Genomic DNA, 16,906 nt, shown 5'->3' with positions numbered 1-16,906 from the left:
GTCCTGAGCGATTAATGCTTTTTGAGGTCAGTTCGATTATTAAAAAAGGTTTTCGGTTTCGATAATTGTTTTAGACATTAAATGAACTATGCTTTACGTGGGTTGAATGCTGTAACAACACTGAGTAAAACAATTCATATAAGTCCCATGATGGTAATGACTGCCCATTACGGCTTATCAGAGGTGTGACCAAGTCACTATTATTCGAGTCACAAGCAAGTCTCAAGTCACAAGGTCTGAGTCTCAAGTCGAGTCACAAGTAGAACGGGTCAAGACTCGAGTCAAGTCCAAGTCGTGCATTCTAAGAGCAAGTCAAGTCGAGTCACAAGTTTTCAAGCAAAGTCTCAAGTCAAGTAACAAAAAACTCTATACATCCAACGACTTGTTCAACTACAAATCTCTGTCTATTTATTGAGGCCACCAGACAGCACTTTTCATTATTTTGATTAGCGTTTGTAAGTGTAAAATAGGGACATGTAGCAGTCGTAAGGGCATGACAACAGCAGAAAACAGGTTGACGTGCTCAGAGTGTACATTTATTTACAGGTCTTGGTAATCCAATGGTGAAAGCGCCAGATCATACAAAATATACATGTAGATTTACCAAATATACACAGGCATTAGCCCAAAAGAAATAGCCTCTGTATCAGGCTTAACCTGTCCTATCTGAACTGACACAGATTTTTTATTTTTCTATTTCACCTTTATTTAACCAGGTAGGCTAGTTGAGAACAAGTTCTCATTTGCAACTGCGACCTGGCCAAGATAAAGCATAGCAGTGTGAACAGACAACACAGAGTTACACATGGAGTACACAATTAACAGGTCAATAGCACATTAGAAAAAAGGGGAGTCTATATACAATGTGTGCAAAAGGCATGAGGTAGGCGAATAATTACAATATTGCAGATTAACACTGGAGTGATAAATGATCAGATGATCATGTACAGGTAGAGATATTGGTGTGCAAAAGAGCAGAAAAGTAAATAAATAAAAACTGTGGGGATGAGGTAGGTGAAAATGGGTGGGCTGTTTACCAATAGATTATGTACAGCTGCAGCGATCGGTTAGCTGCTCAGATAGCAGATGTTTGAAGTTGGTGAGGGAGATAAAAGTCTCCAACTTCAGCGATTTTTGCAATTAGTTCCAGTCACAGGCAGCAGAGTACTGGAACGAAAGGCGGCCGAATGAGGTGTTGGCTTTAGGGATGATCAGTGAGATACACCTGCTGGAGCGTGTGCTACGGATGGGTGTTGCCATCGTGACCAGTGAACTGAGATAAGGCGGAGCTTTACCTAGCATGGCCTTGTAGATGACCTGGAGCCAGTGGGTCTGGCGACGAATATGTAGCGAGGGCCAGCCGACTAGAGCATACAAGTCGCAGTGGTGGGTAGTATAAGGTGCTTTAGTGACAAAACGGATGGCACTGTGATAAACTGCATCCAGTTTGCTGAGTAGAGTGTTGGAAGCAATTTTGTAGATGACATCGCCGAAGTCGAGGATCGGTAGGATAGTCAGTTTTACTAGGGTAAGCTTGGCAGCATGAGTGAAGGAGGCTTTGTTGCGGAATAGAAAGCCGACTCTTGATTTGATTTTCGATTGGAGATGTTTGATATGGGTCTGGAAGGAGAGTTTGCAGTCTAGCCAGACACCTAGGTACTTATAGGTGTCCACATATTCAAGGTCGGAACCATCCAGTGTGGTGATGCTAGTCGGGCATGCGGGTGCAGGCAGCGATCGGTTGAAAAGCATGCATTTGGTTTTACTAGCGTTTAAGAGCAGTTGGAGGCCACGGAAGGAGTGTTGTATGGCATTGAAGCTCGTTTGGAGGTTAGATAGCACAGTGTCCAATGACGGGCCGAAAGTATATAGAATGGTGTCGTCTGCGTAGAGGTGGATCAGGGAATCGCCCGCAGCAAGAGCAACATCATTGATATATACAGAGAAAAGAGTCGGCCCGAGAATTGAACCCTGTGGCACCCCCATAGAGACTGCCAGAGGACCGGACAGCATGCCCTCCGATTTGACACACTGAACTCTGTCTGCAAAGTAATTGGTGAACCAGGCAAGGCAGTCATCCGAAAAACCGAGGCTACTGAGTCTGCCGATAAGAATATGGTGATTGACAGAGTCGAAAGCCTTGGCAAGGTCGATGAAGACGGCTGCACAGTACTGTCTTTTATCAATGGCGGTTATGATGTCGTTTAGTACCTTGAGTGTGGCTGAGGTGCACCCGTGACTGGCTCGGAAACCAGATTGCATAGCGGAGAAGGTACGGTGGGATTCGAGATGGTCAGTGACCTGTTTGTTGACTTGGCTTTCGAAGACCTTAGATAGGCAGGGCAGGATGGATATAGGTCTGTAACAGTTTGGGTCCAGGGTGTCTCCCCTTTGAAGAGGGGGATGACTGCGGCAGCTTTCAATCCTTGGGGATCTCAGACGATATGAAAGAGAGGTTGAACAGGCTGGTAATAGGGGTTGCGACAATGGCGGCGGATAGTTTCAGAAATAGAGGGTCCAGATTGTCAAGCCCAGCTGATTTATACGGGTCCAGGTTTTGCAGCTCTTTCAGAACATCTGCTATCTGGATTTGGGTAAAGGAGAACCTGGAGAGGCTTGGGCGAGGAGCTGCGGGGGGCCGGAGCTGTTGGCCGAGGTAGGAGTAGCCAGGCGGAAGGCATGGCCAGCCGTTGAGAAATGCTTGTTGAAGTTTTCGATAATCATGGATTTGTCGGTGGTGACCGTGTTCCCTAGCCTCAGTGCAGTGGGCAGCTGGGAGGAGGTGCTCTTGTTCTCCATGGACTTCACAGTGTCCCAGAACTTTTTGGAGTTGGAGCTACAGGATGCAAACTTCTGCCTGAAGAAGCTGGCCTTAGCTTTCCTGACTGACTGCGTGTATTGGTTCCTGACTTCCTGAACAGTTGCATATCGCGGGGACTGTTCGATGCTATTGCAGTCCGCCACAGGATGTTTTTGTGCTGGTCGAGGGCAGTCAGGTCTGGAGTGAACCAAGGGCTGTATCTGTTCTTAGTTCTGCATTTTTTGAACGGAGCATGCTTATCTAAAATGGTGAGGAAGTTACTCTTAAAGAATGACCAGGCATCCTCAACTGACGGGATGAGGTCAATGTCCTTCCAGGATACCCGGGCCAGGTCGATTAGAAAGGCCTGCTCACAGAAGTGTTTTAGGGAGGGTTTGACAGTGATGAGGGGTGGTCGTTTGACTGCGGCACCGTAGCGGATACAGGCAATGAGGCAGTGGTCGCTGAGATCCTGGTTGAAGACAGCGGAGGTGTATTTGGAGGGCCAGTTGGTCAGGATGACGTCTATGAGGGTGCCCTTGCTTACAGAGTTAGGGTTGTACCTGGTGGGTTTCTTGATGATTTGTGTGAGATTGAGGGCATCTAGCTTAGATTGTAGGACTGCCGGGGTGTTAAGCATATCCCAGTTTAGGTCACCTAACAGAACAAACTCTGAAGCTAGATGGGGGGCAATCAGTTCACAAATGGTGTCCAGGGCACAGCTGGGAGCTTAGGGGAGTCGTTAGCAGGCGGCAACAGTGAGAGACTTATTTCTGGAGAGAGTAATTTTCAGAATTAGTAGTTCGAACTGTTTGGGTATGGACCTGGAAAGTATGACATTACTTTGCAGGCTATCTCTGCAGTAGACTGCAACTCCTCCCCCTTTGGCAGTTCTATCTTGACGGAAGATGTTATAGTTGGGTATGGAAATCTCTGAATTTTTGGTGGCCTTCCTGAGCCAGGATTCAGACACGGCAAGGACATCAGGGTTAGCAGAGTGTGCTAAAGCAGTGAGTAAAACAAACTTAGGGAGGAGGCTTCTGATGTTGACATGCATGAAACCAAGGCTTTTTCGATCACAGAAGTCAACAAATGAGGGTGCCTGGGGACATGCAGGGCCTGGGTTTACCTCCACATCACCCGCGGAACAGAGAAGGAGTAGTATGAGGGTGCGGCTAAAGGCTATCAAAACTGGTCGCCTAGAGCGTTGGGGACAGAGAATAAGAGGAGCAGGTTTCTGGGCATGGTAGAATATATTCAGGGCATAATGCGCAGACAGGGGTATGGTGGGGTGCGGGTATGGCGGAGGTAAGCCCAGGCACTGGGTGATGATGAGAGAGGTTTTATCTCTGGACATGCTGGTTGTAATGGGTGAGGTCACCGCATATGTGGGAGGTGGGACAAAGGAGGTATCAGGGGTATGAGGAGTGGGACTAGGGGCTCCATTGTGAACTAAAACAATGATAACTAACCTGAGCAACAGTATACAAGGCATATTGACATTTGAGAGAGACATACAGCGAGGCATACAGTAATCACAGGTGTTGAATTCGGAAAGCTAGCTAAAACAGTGGGTGAGACAACAGCTAATCAGCTAGCATAACAACAGCAGGTAAAATGGCATTGACTAGGCAACGGGGCCGACAGATAAAACAAACAAGCAGAATGGAGTATCGTGATTAATGGACAGTCCAGCGTGCATCAGCTATGTAGCCAAGTGATCAGAGTCCAGGGGCACAGGTGTTGAATTCGGAAAGCTAGCTAAAACAGTGGGTGAGACAACAGCTAATCAGCTAGCATAACAACAGCAGGTAAAAAGGCATTGACTAGGCAACGGGGCCGACAGATAAAACAAACAAGCAGAATGGGGTACCGTGATTAATGGACAGTCCAGCGTGCATCAGCTATGTAGCCAAGTGATCAGAGTCCAGGGGCAGCGGTGGATGGGACAGGGGGGCTGGACTGGCGAGTGTTATCCAGGTTAAGAAACTAACAATGACTAAATAGCTTGTAGCTAGTTAGCTGATAGAGGGCAAGACTATACAGCCTCCTTTTGAGAAAGTAAATCTGTCTAACAGGAGCTCAAACAGGTAGGCCTACATAATAAGCACTTGGCCCCCAGGAACATACAATTATCAAATTGGCAATTAAAACCAATAAAAATGGTTCTACAATTTAAAGGAAAATTCCACATCCATTGTTACATTTGTATTAATCCGACTTAATGATTATTAATGATATTTCAACACCGTGCATACATGGAACAGTTATTTTATCTTGTTCAACGTTCTGACTCCAGAGGGTGGAGCGCAGGCCACGTAGCCTATTTCTATGCACACTGAGGCGCTTGGGCAGATATTACGCACAACCAGAATGACCAGAATGACAGGCACACAGAACCCCGACATAACTCAAGCAATATGAACAAAGGAAACCATACATTTAATGAAATAAACAGTACTTCTACCTCATGAGTCTTGCGAATGCTCGTAGCACACGCTCCAGCAGGTATATCTCACTGGTCACCCCCAAAGCCAATTCCTCCTTTGGTCGCCTTTCCTTCCAGTTCTCTGCTGCCACTGACTGGAATGAACTGCAAAAATCACTGAAGCTGGAGATTCTCATCTCCCTCACTAGCTTAAAGAACCAGCTGTCAGAGCAGCTCACAGATCACTGCACCTGCTCATAGCCCATCTGTATACAGCCCATCTATCTACCTCATTCCCATATGTATTTATTTATTTTGCTCCTTTTGCACCACAGTATCTCTACTTGAACATTCATCATTTGCACTTCGACCATTCCAGTGTTTAATTGCTATATTGTAATTACTTCGCCACCATGGCCTATTTATTGCCTTAACTCCCTTATTTGACCTTATTTGCACTCACTATATAGACTTTGTTTTCTTTTTTTCTACTGTATTATTGACTGTATGTTTTGTGTATTCCATGTGTAACTATGTGTTGTTGAATGTGTCGAACTGCTATGCTTTATCTTGGCCAGGTCGCAGTTGCAAATGAGAACTTGTTCTCAACTAGCCTACCTGGTTAAATAAAGGTGAAATAAATATACAAATAAAATAAAATAATTAATGTTTGTCTAAATGCAAATGTATCGTAGGCCTGTCAAACATGTAACAGAAATATCTACATGTTGCAAAAAACGGTATGGGGATGGAATGATGAAACGCTAGCAATTATTTGAATATAGATATACCACATAGGGCCTATGAATTTAAACATATGAAAGCAAGAGAAAACATTTCAACAAGAGAAAATAATCACTTTCCACTGGCTGGAGTTTGGAGAGTGCAAGTGAAGAGCAGTGCCTATGGTAATAATTCATTTTAAACCAATTCCAAATGCAAGTTTCATAAGCAAATGATCAATTTCAAGCAATTGTTAGATACAAAAATAGCAGTAGGCCTTTGCTAAAAATGGTTGCCCCTCTGCTGATGAGCTTGTAAAGTAAACAGTTCATATTTTTGATCACCAACATTGTTTTGAGCTGCATATTTAACTATTATGGCAATACTCTCTTCTTATAATTTGATGTTTGTGCTGCACCCAATCCTATAGCTGTATAGCAAATCACCAATATGTTTGCTTATTCACCACCTGAGCTGTGTTGATTGACAGTTTGACAGTATGGTGATTTTGAATCAGTTACAGATTTTAATGTAGGAGATACCTGAGGATGGATCAGCAACATTGTAGTTACTCCACAATACTAACATAAATGACAGAGTGAAAAGAAGGAAGCCTGTACAGAAAAAATATATTCCAAAACATGCATCCTGTTTGCAATAACTCACTAAAGTAATACTGCAAAAAAATGTGGCAAAATAAATAACTTTTTGTCCTGAATACAAAGGGGCAAATCCACTGGAGTTGCTTACTAAGACAACATTGAATGTTCCTGAGTGGTCTAGTTACATTTAAAAAAAAACTTAAATCGACTTGAAAATCTATGGCAAGACTTGAAAATGGCTGTCTAGCAATGATCAACATTATTTGACAGAGCAAATGTTGTGCAATCCAGGTATGCAAAGCTCAGAGACTCACTCAGAAAGACTCACAGCTGTAATCACTGCCTAAGGCGTTAACATGTATAGACTCAGGGGGTTGAATACTTTTCTAATCCAGATATATTAGTGTTTTTCTTTATTATTATTATATATTTTTTCTAACTTTGACATTACAGAGTATTTTGTGTAAACGGTTGACAGAAAATGTAAATTACATCCATTTTAATCCCACTTTGTAACAAAATAAAATGTGGGAAAAGTCAAGGGGTGTGAATACTTTTTGAATCACTGTAGAGGGTAGTTGTCATTTCATTGAACTATTGTTTTAAAGTCAAAATCAAATCACATTTGATTGGTCACATACACATATTTAGAAGATGTTATTGGTCACATACACATATTTAGCAGATGTTATTGGTCACATACACATATTTAGAAGATGTTATTGGTCACATACACATATTTAGCAGATGTTATTGGTCACATACACATATTTAGCAGATGTTATTGGTCACATACACATATTTAGAAGATGTTATTGGTCACATACACATATTTAGCAGATGTTATTGGTCACATACACATATTTAGCAGATGTTATTGGTCACATACACATATTTAGCAGATGTTATTGGTCACATACACATATTTAGAAGATGTTATTGGTCACATACACATATTTAGAAGATGTTATTGGTCACATACACATATTTAGCAGATGTTATTGGTCACATACACATATTTAGCAGATGTTATTGGTCACATACACATATTTAGAAGATGTTATTGGTCACATACACATATTTAGCAGATGTTATTGGTCACATACACATATTTAGAAGATGTTATTGGTCACATACACATATTTAGAAGATGTTATTGGTCACATACACATATTTAGAAGATGTTATTGGTCACATACACATATTTAGAAGATGTTATTGGTCACATACACATATTTAGAAGATGTTATTGGTCACATACACATATTTAGAAGATGTTATTGGTCACATACACATATTTAGAAGATGTTATTGGTCACATACACATATTTAGAAGATGTTATTGGTCACATACACATATTTAGCAGATGTTATTGGTCACATACACATATTTAGCAGATGTTATTGGTCACATACACATATTTAGAAGATGTTATTGGTCACATACACATATTTAGCAGATGTTATTGGTCACATACACATATTTAGAAGATGTTATTGGTCACATACACATTTTTAGAAGATGTTATTGGTCACATACACATATTTAGAAGATGTTATTGGTCACATACACATATTTAGAAGATGTTATTGGTCACATACACATATTTAGCAGATGTTATTGGTCACATACACATATTTAGCAGATGTTATTGGTCACATACACATATTTAGCAGATTTTATAGCAGGTGTAGTGAAATGCTTGTGTTCCTAGCTGCAACAGTACAGTAATATCTAAAAATTCACAACAATACACACAAATCTAAAAGTAAAATAGAAAGAATGGAATTAAGAAATATATAAATATTAGGATGAGCAATGTCAGAGTGGCATTACAGTAGCCTAGTGGTTAGAGCGTTGGACTAGTAACCGGAAGGTTGCGAGTTCAAACCCCCGAGCTGACAAGGTACAAATCTGTCGTTCTGCCCCTGAACAGGCAGTTAACCCACTGTTCCCAGGCCGTCATTGAAAATAAGAATGTGTTCTTAACTGACTTGCCTGGTTAAATAAAGGTAAAAAAAATATATATACATATGAAATGATTAAAGCAGTATGTAGTGTTCCATTATTAAATTGACCAGTGATTCCATGTCTATGTACATAGGGCAGCAGGGTTGAGTAACGGTGTGGTAGCCGGCTAGTGATGGCTATTTAACAGTCTGATGGCCTTGAGATAGAAGCTGTTCTTAGCTTTGATGCAAGGACAAGTGTTTGGTGATTATGAATTGATGTTGAATATGAAATGATGTATTACATCATGTGGTTTGAAGGAAGGAAGGTTATTCTCTTCATTTAATCATTAAATGGCTTTACTTTTCTATTAACGTTGAAATAATCGTATCATTAAGTGCCAGAAAGAACCTTTTTACACAACACGGATCCACTTTTGAGACTTACAAGGTTACAATTACAACATCCCCCTAAAAAAAAACGATTTTACAAAAGTCTCAGGATTTTGATACTCTGCACTTTAAGTGCCTCTATGGTGAGGGACTTGATTAGTTATGAACGAGGAATTCACTACAAAGCAGTTCTGAGATATGACGTGAAAACTTACAACTCAGATCTAGACTTTTCGTAGATAGAACCTTATAATTACATGGTCACCAATAGTTTTTTTGGGGGGATTTAAGGATTGGTTCTCTAGTGTCTTAAATTGTATTTTGTTACTTTTACCAGGATTTGTGTAATGTGGAAGATCCCTGTGATGAATTCACATCCAGACACAGCCTTGAATGGAAGTTCCTGTTCTTAGATCACAGGTAAGAGGAGCAAAGAAAACTGTACCTTTTGTCCTCCATCTGTTATCAGTCTTTAATTGAGTAGCTTCATATCCTGATGGAAAGCCACACTGTCATCGGTGCCCATCAACTGGCATCCTCTGGGCTGCATATCTTTGGCGCTACAGTAACATATATATTTAAGAGGCAACTGCTGTTCTCTCCTGTCCCTATCTTGGCATTAACATGACATTGTTGTTTGTAAACTCTCTCTACTGGCGTGTCATACTGCCCCACTGTGTCCCTTGGTCATGTTCCATCTGATTGGCTTTGGGTGAACAGGCTCAGTGTTCAGCAGACTGCTGGTGCTAGTGGCGTGACTGACTGATTGTGCTAGTTTCCACTGTGTGGCCTGGCGTCCTCACTAAGTAAGGCATTTAGACCTGCTGCCCTGCCCTGGATAGTGAGAGTGAGACACAAGATTAGTCTGCAATGTCACAGGTGATAAAGGACCAATGAGAAACAGCCCAGACTGCAACATTCTATCATTCATGACACCACCAGTGCAGTATCAAATCAAATCCCTTAGTACCTGCTAATCAAAGACCCTTGTGAATTCAGAGCAGGGAGGATGGCAACCTCCCCGAGATTATTAGATAACTGTAAAGAAGGTAAAAACCAAGGGAGGAAATTGTACGTCCTGTGCTCTGCTGAGCTATAATTGGACATTCACAGCTCCTTGCCAAACTGCTGTACTCTGCGCTGGGTCTCAAGAATGGCTCCCTCTATAATGTGACCTGCATGCCATTCTGAATTTGGCTTATGGGGGCCTAGGCTAAGTGGATTTAACTGAGCATTGATGAATGAAATGCACCAAGTGAGCCAAAATCACGTCATAATCATAGCTGTGATTATACGACATTGCCATGTTTACGCATTTTTTAGGCATTCGCAACATCGCACTCGCTCAGCCCTAGCCTATTTAGTGTGGTAATATTCTGTCAATGTGTCATAACTTTATGGATCATATGAAGTTATATTGCCCTGTGTGCTTGAGGCAGTACAAACGTAGGTTTATTAATCATAATGTTCATGCATTTTTCAATGTACTTGTCAAGGTAATTATGGCATTATCAATCAAGTTATTCTCTCAAGGCTGCAAAATAGTACATTCCGACAAAATAAATACTTAAATGTCACAGTCTAACCAGTCTGTTGCTATAAAACATAGCTGCCTAATATCTTGGTTATTCTCTCTTTCCAGAGCTTCACCAATCATCGGCTACTTGCCCTTTGAGGTTCTTGGGACTTCTGGCTATGATTACTATCATGTGGATGACTTGCAGCTTATAGCGCGGTGTCATAAGCAATGTAAGCAACTCTCTCCACTACCTCTTTCATCCCTCTCTCCCTCTCTCCCTCTCTCCCGCTCTCCCTCACTACCACAGGATCCAGGCAGCCATTTCAAAGAAAGAGGTCATCCCACTGTAGTTACATTTCTATTTCCACTTCACCAATGTGCATAAAAAGCCCAGACTTCTGAGACTGCTTAGAGCTTGCTACTCCTGATGTTTTAGGATTTTGGGAACAAGGGCAGTGTAGTGATTTGTGTATGCCTGACTGCTCTGTTGAAAATGTCCCTGTGTTGTCTTCACAGTAATGCAGTTTGGGAAGGGTAAATCCTGCTACTATCGGTTTCTGACCAAGGGGCAGCAGTGGATCTGGCTCCAGACACACTACTACATTACATACCACCAGTGGAACTCCAAGCCAGAGTTCATAGTGTGCACTCACACAGTCGTCAGGTAAACCTAATTCCTCTGTCTCTCTCTGTCATGTTTGGTCAAATATACTCTGATGCTGCCTGAGGGTCAGAACCCTCAGGCAGCTGTCTGTCATTAGATATTGTAAATTGAGGATGAATATCTGAACGCCTTGAAGAAAGATCTGGCCTTAATGGCCATGTACTCTTGTAATCTCCACCCAGCACAGCCAGAAGAGGACTGGCCACCCCTCAGAGCCTGGTTCCTCTCTAGGTTACTCCCTAGGTTCCAACCTTTCTGGAGAGTTTTTCCTAGCCACTGTGCTTCTGCATCTGCATTGCTTGCTCTTTGGAGCTTTAGACTGGGTAGATGTAAAAAGTGCTTTATAAAACAAATTTGATTGATTGTTGATGGAAAAGCTAGGCTTATGGGCAAATCATTTGACATTTGATCTGTCTTTCTATCACACTCTGTCACGGACTTGAAGTTACGCGGAGGTGAGAGCGGAGAGGAGGAGAGAGTTTGGCTTGGAGGAGACGTCACCTGAGATGGCCACTTCGTCCTCCATAAAGGTATGAAGAAGAGTCACTAGGATCAAATATAAATAATGAATCATAAAGAATGTTACAATAACATCCAGTATTCAAGTTTCCCAATAAACAGCCATTTTACCACGTTCAATCATGTACATTACAATCATGTACAGTAGTGCTCTACTTCCCAATCCTGTGTCAGTGTTCAGAGCTAAGTGGGATGGTGAAATTCCATGCAAATACAGAGCTTTCAAGTGTCAGGCATTGTTGTGTGTATTCTGAGTGGGTAAAAGCTAATATGTCCCAGATCTTATTGGCGCTGTCAGTACTTGATACTCCTCTGTCTATCCTGTGTGTTCCAGGCTCAGGAGGTGTACCTGGACATCTGTCCCAATCTGGACCCTCCCGGACAGGACAGGATGAGCGGGGCATGCTCAGTGTCCTCCCACAGCTCCCGGAAATCCTCCCACACAGCCCTGTCCGACTCGGCATGTGAGTCCCTCTGTTGCTCTCTTTGTCCAGCTAACCCAAATACCCCCATACTGAATTAGTCCGTTTAGACTTGAACCCCGTACCATACAACACCACTTTCACCCTAATCCAAACTCTGCACCACCATACACTCACTTACTGTATACAATTTTGGATTTAAATGGTTAATTATGAAGTATGCGTAACCTTCTACATATTGAATCATTTTCCCCACCAGCCAACACGTCCTTGCGGTTCACAGACGCTTGCACACCATCACGACAGTCTGCATCAGTCGCGGGGACAGAGAAGAATTTGGCCAGACTCGTACCCAGTAGTGCAAAGGTCAGTTCACCTCATTAAGAACTAGCCAGTGGAAAAACCAATACTTGTAGAAAAACATCAGCCTGGAATCCTGCTCAACTCCCTGTCTGTTTTTGTTGTCCTTCACCTTATAGACTTTGGTACAGAGGCAAAACTCTTTTGACCTCCTTCCCCAACTGAGCCTACCCCCTTCTCCTACCTGCAGCCAGCACTCCGTAATGGTTGGTGTTTAGTCTAATCTCTCCTGTCTGTCTGTCGCCTGCCTGCTTACTGTTTGTCTAGTAGTCTCCCAGTATTATGACAGCTTGCTCTTGTCTGTTGGTTGACATCCTCGTTTGTTTGTGTGAAATGCCTCCACTCCCACTTGATTTTAGACCACAGCAACGTAATTGGGGATGATCATATTATAGCTGTAAATGTAGATGACAATTAAATACAAGATGTAAAACTACTATTCTCAAGTATGTATAAATTGTCTCAAGATGATCACTTCAACTCATGTTAAATGAGGCCCAGTAAAAGCATCTCCTACATCTGCATGAAAACAAGAAGAAGAGCTGGAAACAAGAAGAGCTGGAAGTGCTAATCAAGCGATAATGATTGTGAGGATGATTTCTGTGGACCTCAAGTGCTTGAGTGCTGTATTTCTGAACTACAGCAGAGTCCTCCTTGGCTCTGAAAATGTGTGTAGGCAGCTGTGAAGGCTTGTGCCAGAGCATCGTCCATGCATGGTACTTTGTTGTGAACCGCCGTTATCATGATGGCTGTGTATCCTATTATTTCCGTCGTAGCAACAACAACAGCAGCAGCAGCAGTCCATGTACCAACAGCAGCCCCAAGAGCCTCAGCTAGGTGTGATGAACCAGCTCAAGGAGCAGCTGGAGGAGAGGACACGCATCCTGCAGATGGACATCAAGACTCAGCAGCAGGAGCTGCATGACATCAAGGAGAAGCTTCAGCTAGCTAACCTCCAGGTAACCCTGCTTACCGCTAGTCAGACTCCCGGCCTAAAGCAGTCCCTTAACCTAAGCCAGGGTTTCCCCAAACTTGGTCCTCTGTTTTGTTTTTTCCCATAACACTACACAGCTGATTCAAATAATAAATTAATCATCTAGCTTTGAATCAGCTGTGTCGTGCTACCCTTGGGGTCCTGAGGACCGAGATTGGGAAATGCTAACCTAAGCCAATTGTCATAGAGTGGATACAGTAGCTAAGCCCTCCTGTGTTTGTGTGTGTGTGTATAGATGTTGTTACAGCAACCCATCCACGGTGACTTTGGCCAGGTCCAACAGCAGCAGCCTCAGCAGCAGGGTCCAGGGAGGCCGGTCCAGCAGCATCAGCCCCAGTCTAGGGTGATCAGGCAGGCCTCGGCCCACTCCAAACAGCCTCTCCATGGAGCCCACGACTCGTCCCCTCACTCTCTCCTCAGAGAGCACAGCACACCCTCCCCTCAGGTACCCCAGCTCTCCATCTATACTCTTATCCCAATAGCTTTAGACTTTTACTTTGTATAGAGTTAGCAGGGAAATATTCACCATAGTCCCTGCGCCCAAGGAAGTGAAGGTAACCTGCACGAATGATTACTGCCCTGTAGCACTCACGTCGGGAGCCATGAAGTGCTTTGAAAGGCTGGTCATGGCTCACATCAACAGCATCCTCCCTAGACCCACTCCAAATTGCATACCACCCCAACAGATCCACAGATGACACAATCTCAATCGCACTCCACACTGCCCTTTCCCCTCTAGACAAAAGGAACACCTATGTGAGAATGCTGTTCATTGACTACAGCTCAGCGTTCAACACCATAGTGCCCACGAAGCTCATCACTAAGCTAAGGACCCTGGGACTAAACACTTCCCTCTGCAACTGGATCCTGGATTTCCTGGTGGGCCACCCCCAGGTGATAAGGGTAGGCAACAACACGTCTGCCACGCTGATCCTCAACACTGGGGCCCCTCAGGGGAGTTGTACTTAGTCCCCTCCTGTACTCCCCGTTCATCCATGACTGTGTGGCCAAACACGACACCAACACCATCATTAAGTTTGCTGATGACACAACAGTGGTAGGCCTGAACACAGACAACGATGAGACAGCCTATAGGGAGGAGGTCAGAGACCTGGCAGTGTGGTACCAAGACAACAATCTCTCCGTCAATGTGAGCAAGACAAAGGATCTGATCGGGGACTACAGGAAAAGGCAGGCCAAACGGGCCCCCATTAACATCTATGGGGCTGTAGTGGAGCAGGTCGAGAGTCTCAAGTTCCTTGGTGTCCACATCACCAACGAACTATCACGTTCCAAACACACCTTCACACACATCAGTCGTGAAGAGGGCACGACAACACCTTTTCCCCCTCAGGAGACTGAAAAGATTTGGCATGGGTCCTCAGATCCCCTCAGAAAAGATTTGGCATGGGTCCCCAGATCCTCAAAAAGTTCTACAGCTTCACCATCGAGAGCATCCTGACCGGTTGCATCACCGCCTGGTATGGCAACTGCTCAGCATCTGACTGTAAGGCGCTACAGAGGGTAGTGCGTGCAGCCCAGTATATCACTGGGGCCAAGCTTCCTGTCATCCAGGACCTACAGTTGAAGTCGAAAGTTTACATACACTTAGGTTAGAGTCATTAAAACTCATTTTTCAACCACTCCACAAACTTCTTGTTAACAAACTATAGTTTTGGCAAGTCGGTTAGGACATCTACTTTGTTCATGACACAAGTCATTTTTCCAACAATTTGTCACAGAGAGATTATTTCCCAAATAATTCACTGTATCACAATTCCAGTGGGTCAGAAGTTAACATACACTAAGTTGACTGTGCCTTTAAACAGCTTGGAAAATTCCAGAAAATGATGTCATAGCTTTAGAAGCTTCTGATTGGGGCGGCAGGTAGCTTAGTGTTTAGAGCATTGGACTAGTAACCGAACGGTTGCAAGATCGAATCCTTGACAAGGTAAAAAAAATATGTTGTTCTGTCCCTGAACAAGGCAGTTAACCCACTGTTCCTAGGCCGTCATTGAAAGTAAGAATTTGTTCTTATCTGACTTTCCTAGTTAAATAAGGGTACAATTAAAAAAATATATATAGGCTAATTGACATCATTTGAGTCAATTGGAGGTGTACCTGTGAATGTATTTCAAGGCCTACCTTCAAACTCAGTGCCTCTTTGCTTGACATCAAAAGAATCAAAAGAAATCAGCCAAGACCTCAAAAAAAGAATTGTAGACCTCTACAAGTCTGGTTCATCCTTGTGAGCAATTTCCAAACGCCTGAAGGTGCCACATTAATCTATACAAACAATAGTAAACAAGTGTAAACACCATGGGATCACACAGCCGTCATACCGCTCAGGAAGGAGACGCGTTCTGTCTCCTAGAGATGAACGTACTTTGGTGCTAAAAGTGCAAATCAATCCCAGAACAACAGCAAGGGACCTTGTGAAGATGCTGGAGGAAACAGGTACAAAAGTATCTATATCCACAGTAAAACGAGTCCTATATCGACATAACCTGAAAGGCCGCTCAGCAAGGAAGAAGCCACTGCTCCAAAACCTCCATATTAAAGCCAGACTACAGTTTGCAACTGCGCAGGGGGACAAAGATTGTACTTTTTGGAGAAATGTCTTCTGGTCTGATGAAACAAAAATAGAACTGTTTGGCCATAATGACCATCGTTATGTTTGGAGGAAAAAGGGGGAGGCTTTCAAGCCGAAGAAAACCATCCCAACCGTGAAGCACGGGGGTAGCAGCATCATGTTGTGGTGGTGCTTTGCTGCCTTAGGGACTGGTGGACTTCACAAAATAGATGGCATCATAAGGGAGTACAATTATGTGGATAAATTGAAGCAACATCTCAAGACATCAGTCAGGAAATTAAAGCTAATTAATGGGTCTTCCAAATGGACAATGACCCCAAGCACACTTCCAAATGTGTGGCAAAATGGCTTAAGGACAACAAAGTCAAGGTATTGGAGTAGCCATCACAAAGCCCTGACCTCAATCCTATAGAGAAATTGTGGGCAGAACTGAAAAGGCGTGTGCGAGCAAGGAGGCCTACAAACCTGACTCAGTTACACCAGCTCTGTCAGGAGGAATGGGCCAAAATTCATCAACTTATTGTGGGAAGCTTGTGGAAGGCTACCTGAAACCTTTGACCCAATCCAAACAATTTAAAGGCAATGCTACCAAATACTAATTGAGTGTATGTAAACTTCTCACCCACTGGGAATGTGATAAAATAAATAAAAACTGAAATAAATCATTCTCTCTACTATTATTCTCACATTTCACATTCTTAAAATAAAGTGGTGATGATAACTGACCTAAGACAGAGAATTTTTACTAGGATTAAATCAGGAATTGTTAAATGTATTTGACTAAGGTGTATGTAAACTTCCGACTTCAACTGTATATAATAAGCAGTGTCAGAGGAAAGCCCCAAAAATTGTCAGAGACTTCAGTCACCCAAGTGATAGACTGTTTTCTCTGCTACTGCACGGCAAGCGGTACCGGAGCGCCAAGTCTAGGACCAAAAG

The 16,906-nt window shown here is 43.1% G+C and overlaps 1 protein-coding gene across 4 annotated transcripts in view; it reads left to right on the top strand.

Moving 5' to 3' along the window:
- The window catches only part of npas2 (neuronal PAS domain protein 2), a 99,918-nt gene that overhangs the window by 66,523 nt on the left and 16,489 nt on the right, over nt 1–16,906 (top strand). For 3 of the 4 annotated variants that reach the window (XM_065007408.1, XM_065007410.1, XM_065007409.1), the window contains exons 10-18: nt 9,234–9,316; nt 10,539–10,645; nt 10,932–11,079; nt 11,525–11,609; nt 11,933–12,062; nt 12,280–12,386; nt 12,500–12,586; nt 13,157–13,339; nt 13,610–13,819. In XM_065007408.1, the coding sequence (XP_064863480.1) occupies nt 9,234–9,316; nt 10,539–10,645; nt 10,932–11,079; nt 11,525–11,609; nt 11,933–12,062; nt 12,280–12,386; nt 12,500–12,586; nt 13,157–13,339; nt 13,610–13,819 (1,140 nt within the window). The remainder of the gene's footprint in view (nt 1–9,233; nt 9,317–10,538; nt 10,646–10,931; nt 11,080–11,524; nt 11,610–11,932; nt 12,063–12,279; nt 12,387–12,499; nt 12,587–13,156; nt 13,340–13,609; nt 13,820–16,906) is intronic. The other variant, XM_065007411.1, reaches the window with a different exon arrangement.

The sequence above is a fragment of the Oncorhynchus nerka genome, linkage group LG22, assembly GCF_034236695.1.
Source record: "Oncorhynchus nerka isolate Pitt River linkage group LG22, Oner_Uvic_2.0, whole genome shotgun sequence".
Taxonomy (NCBI): Eukaryota; Metazoa; Chordata; class Actinopteri; order Salmoniformes; family Salmonidae; genus Oncorhynchus; species Oncorhynchus nerka.
This window is presented reverse-complemented; position numbering and strand designations above follow the sequence as displayed.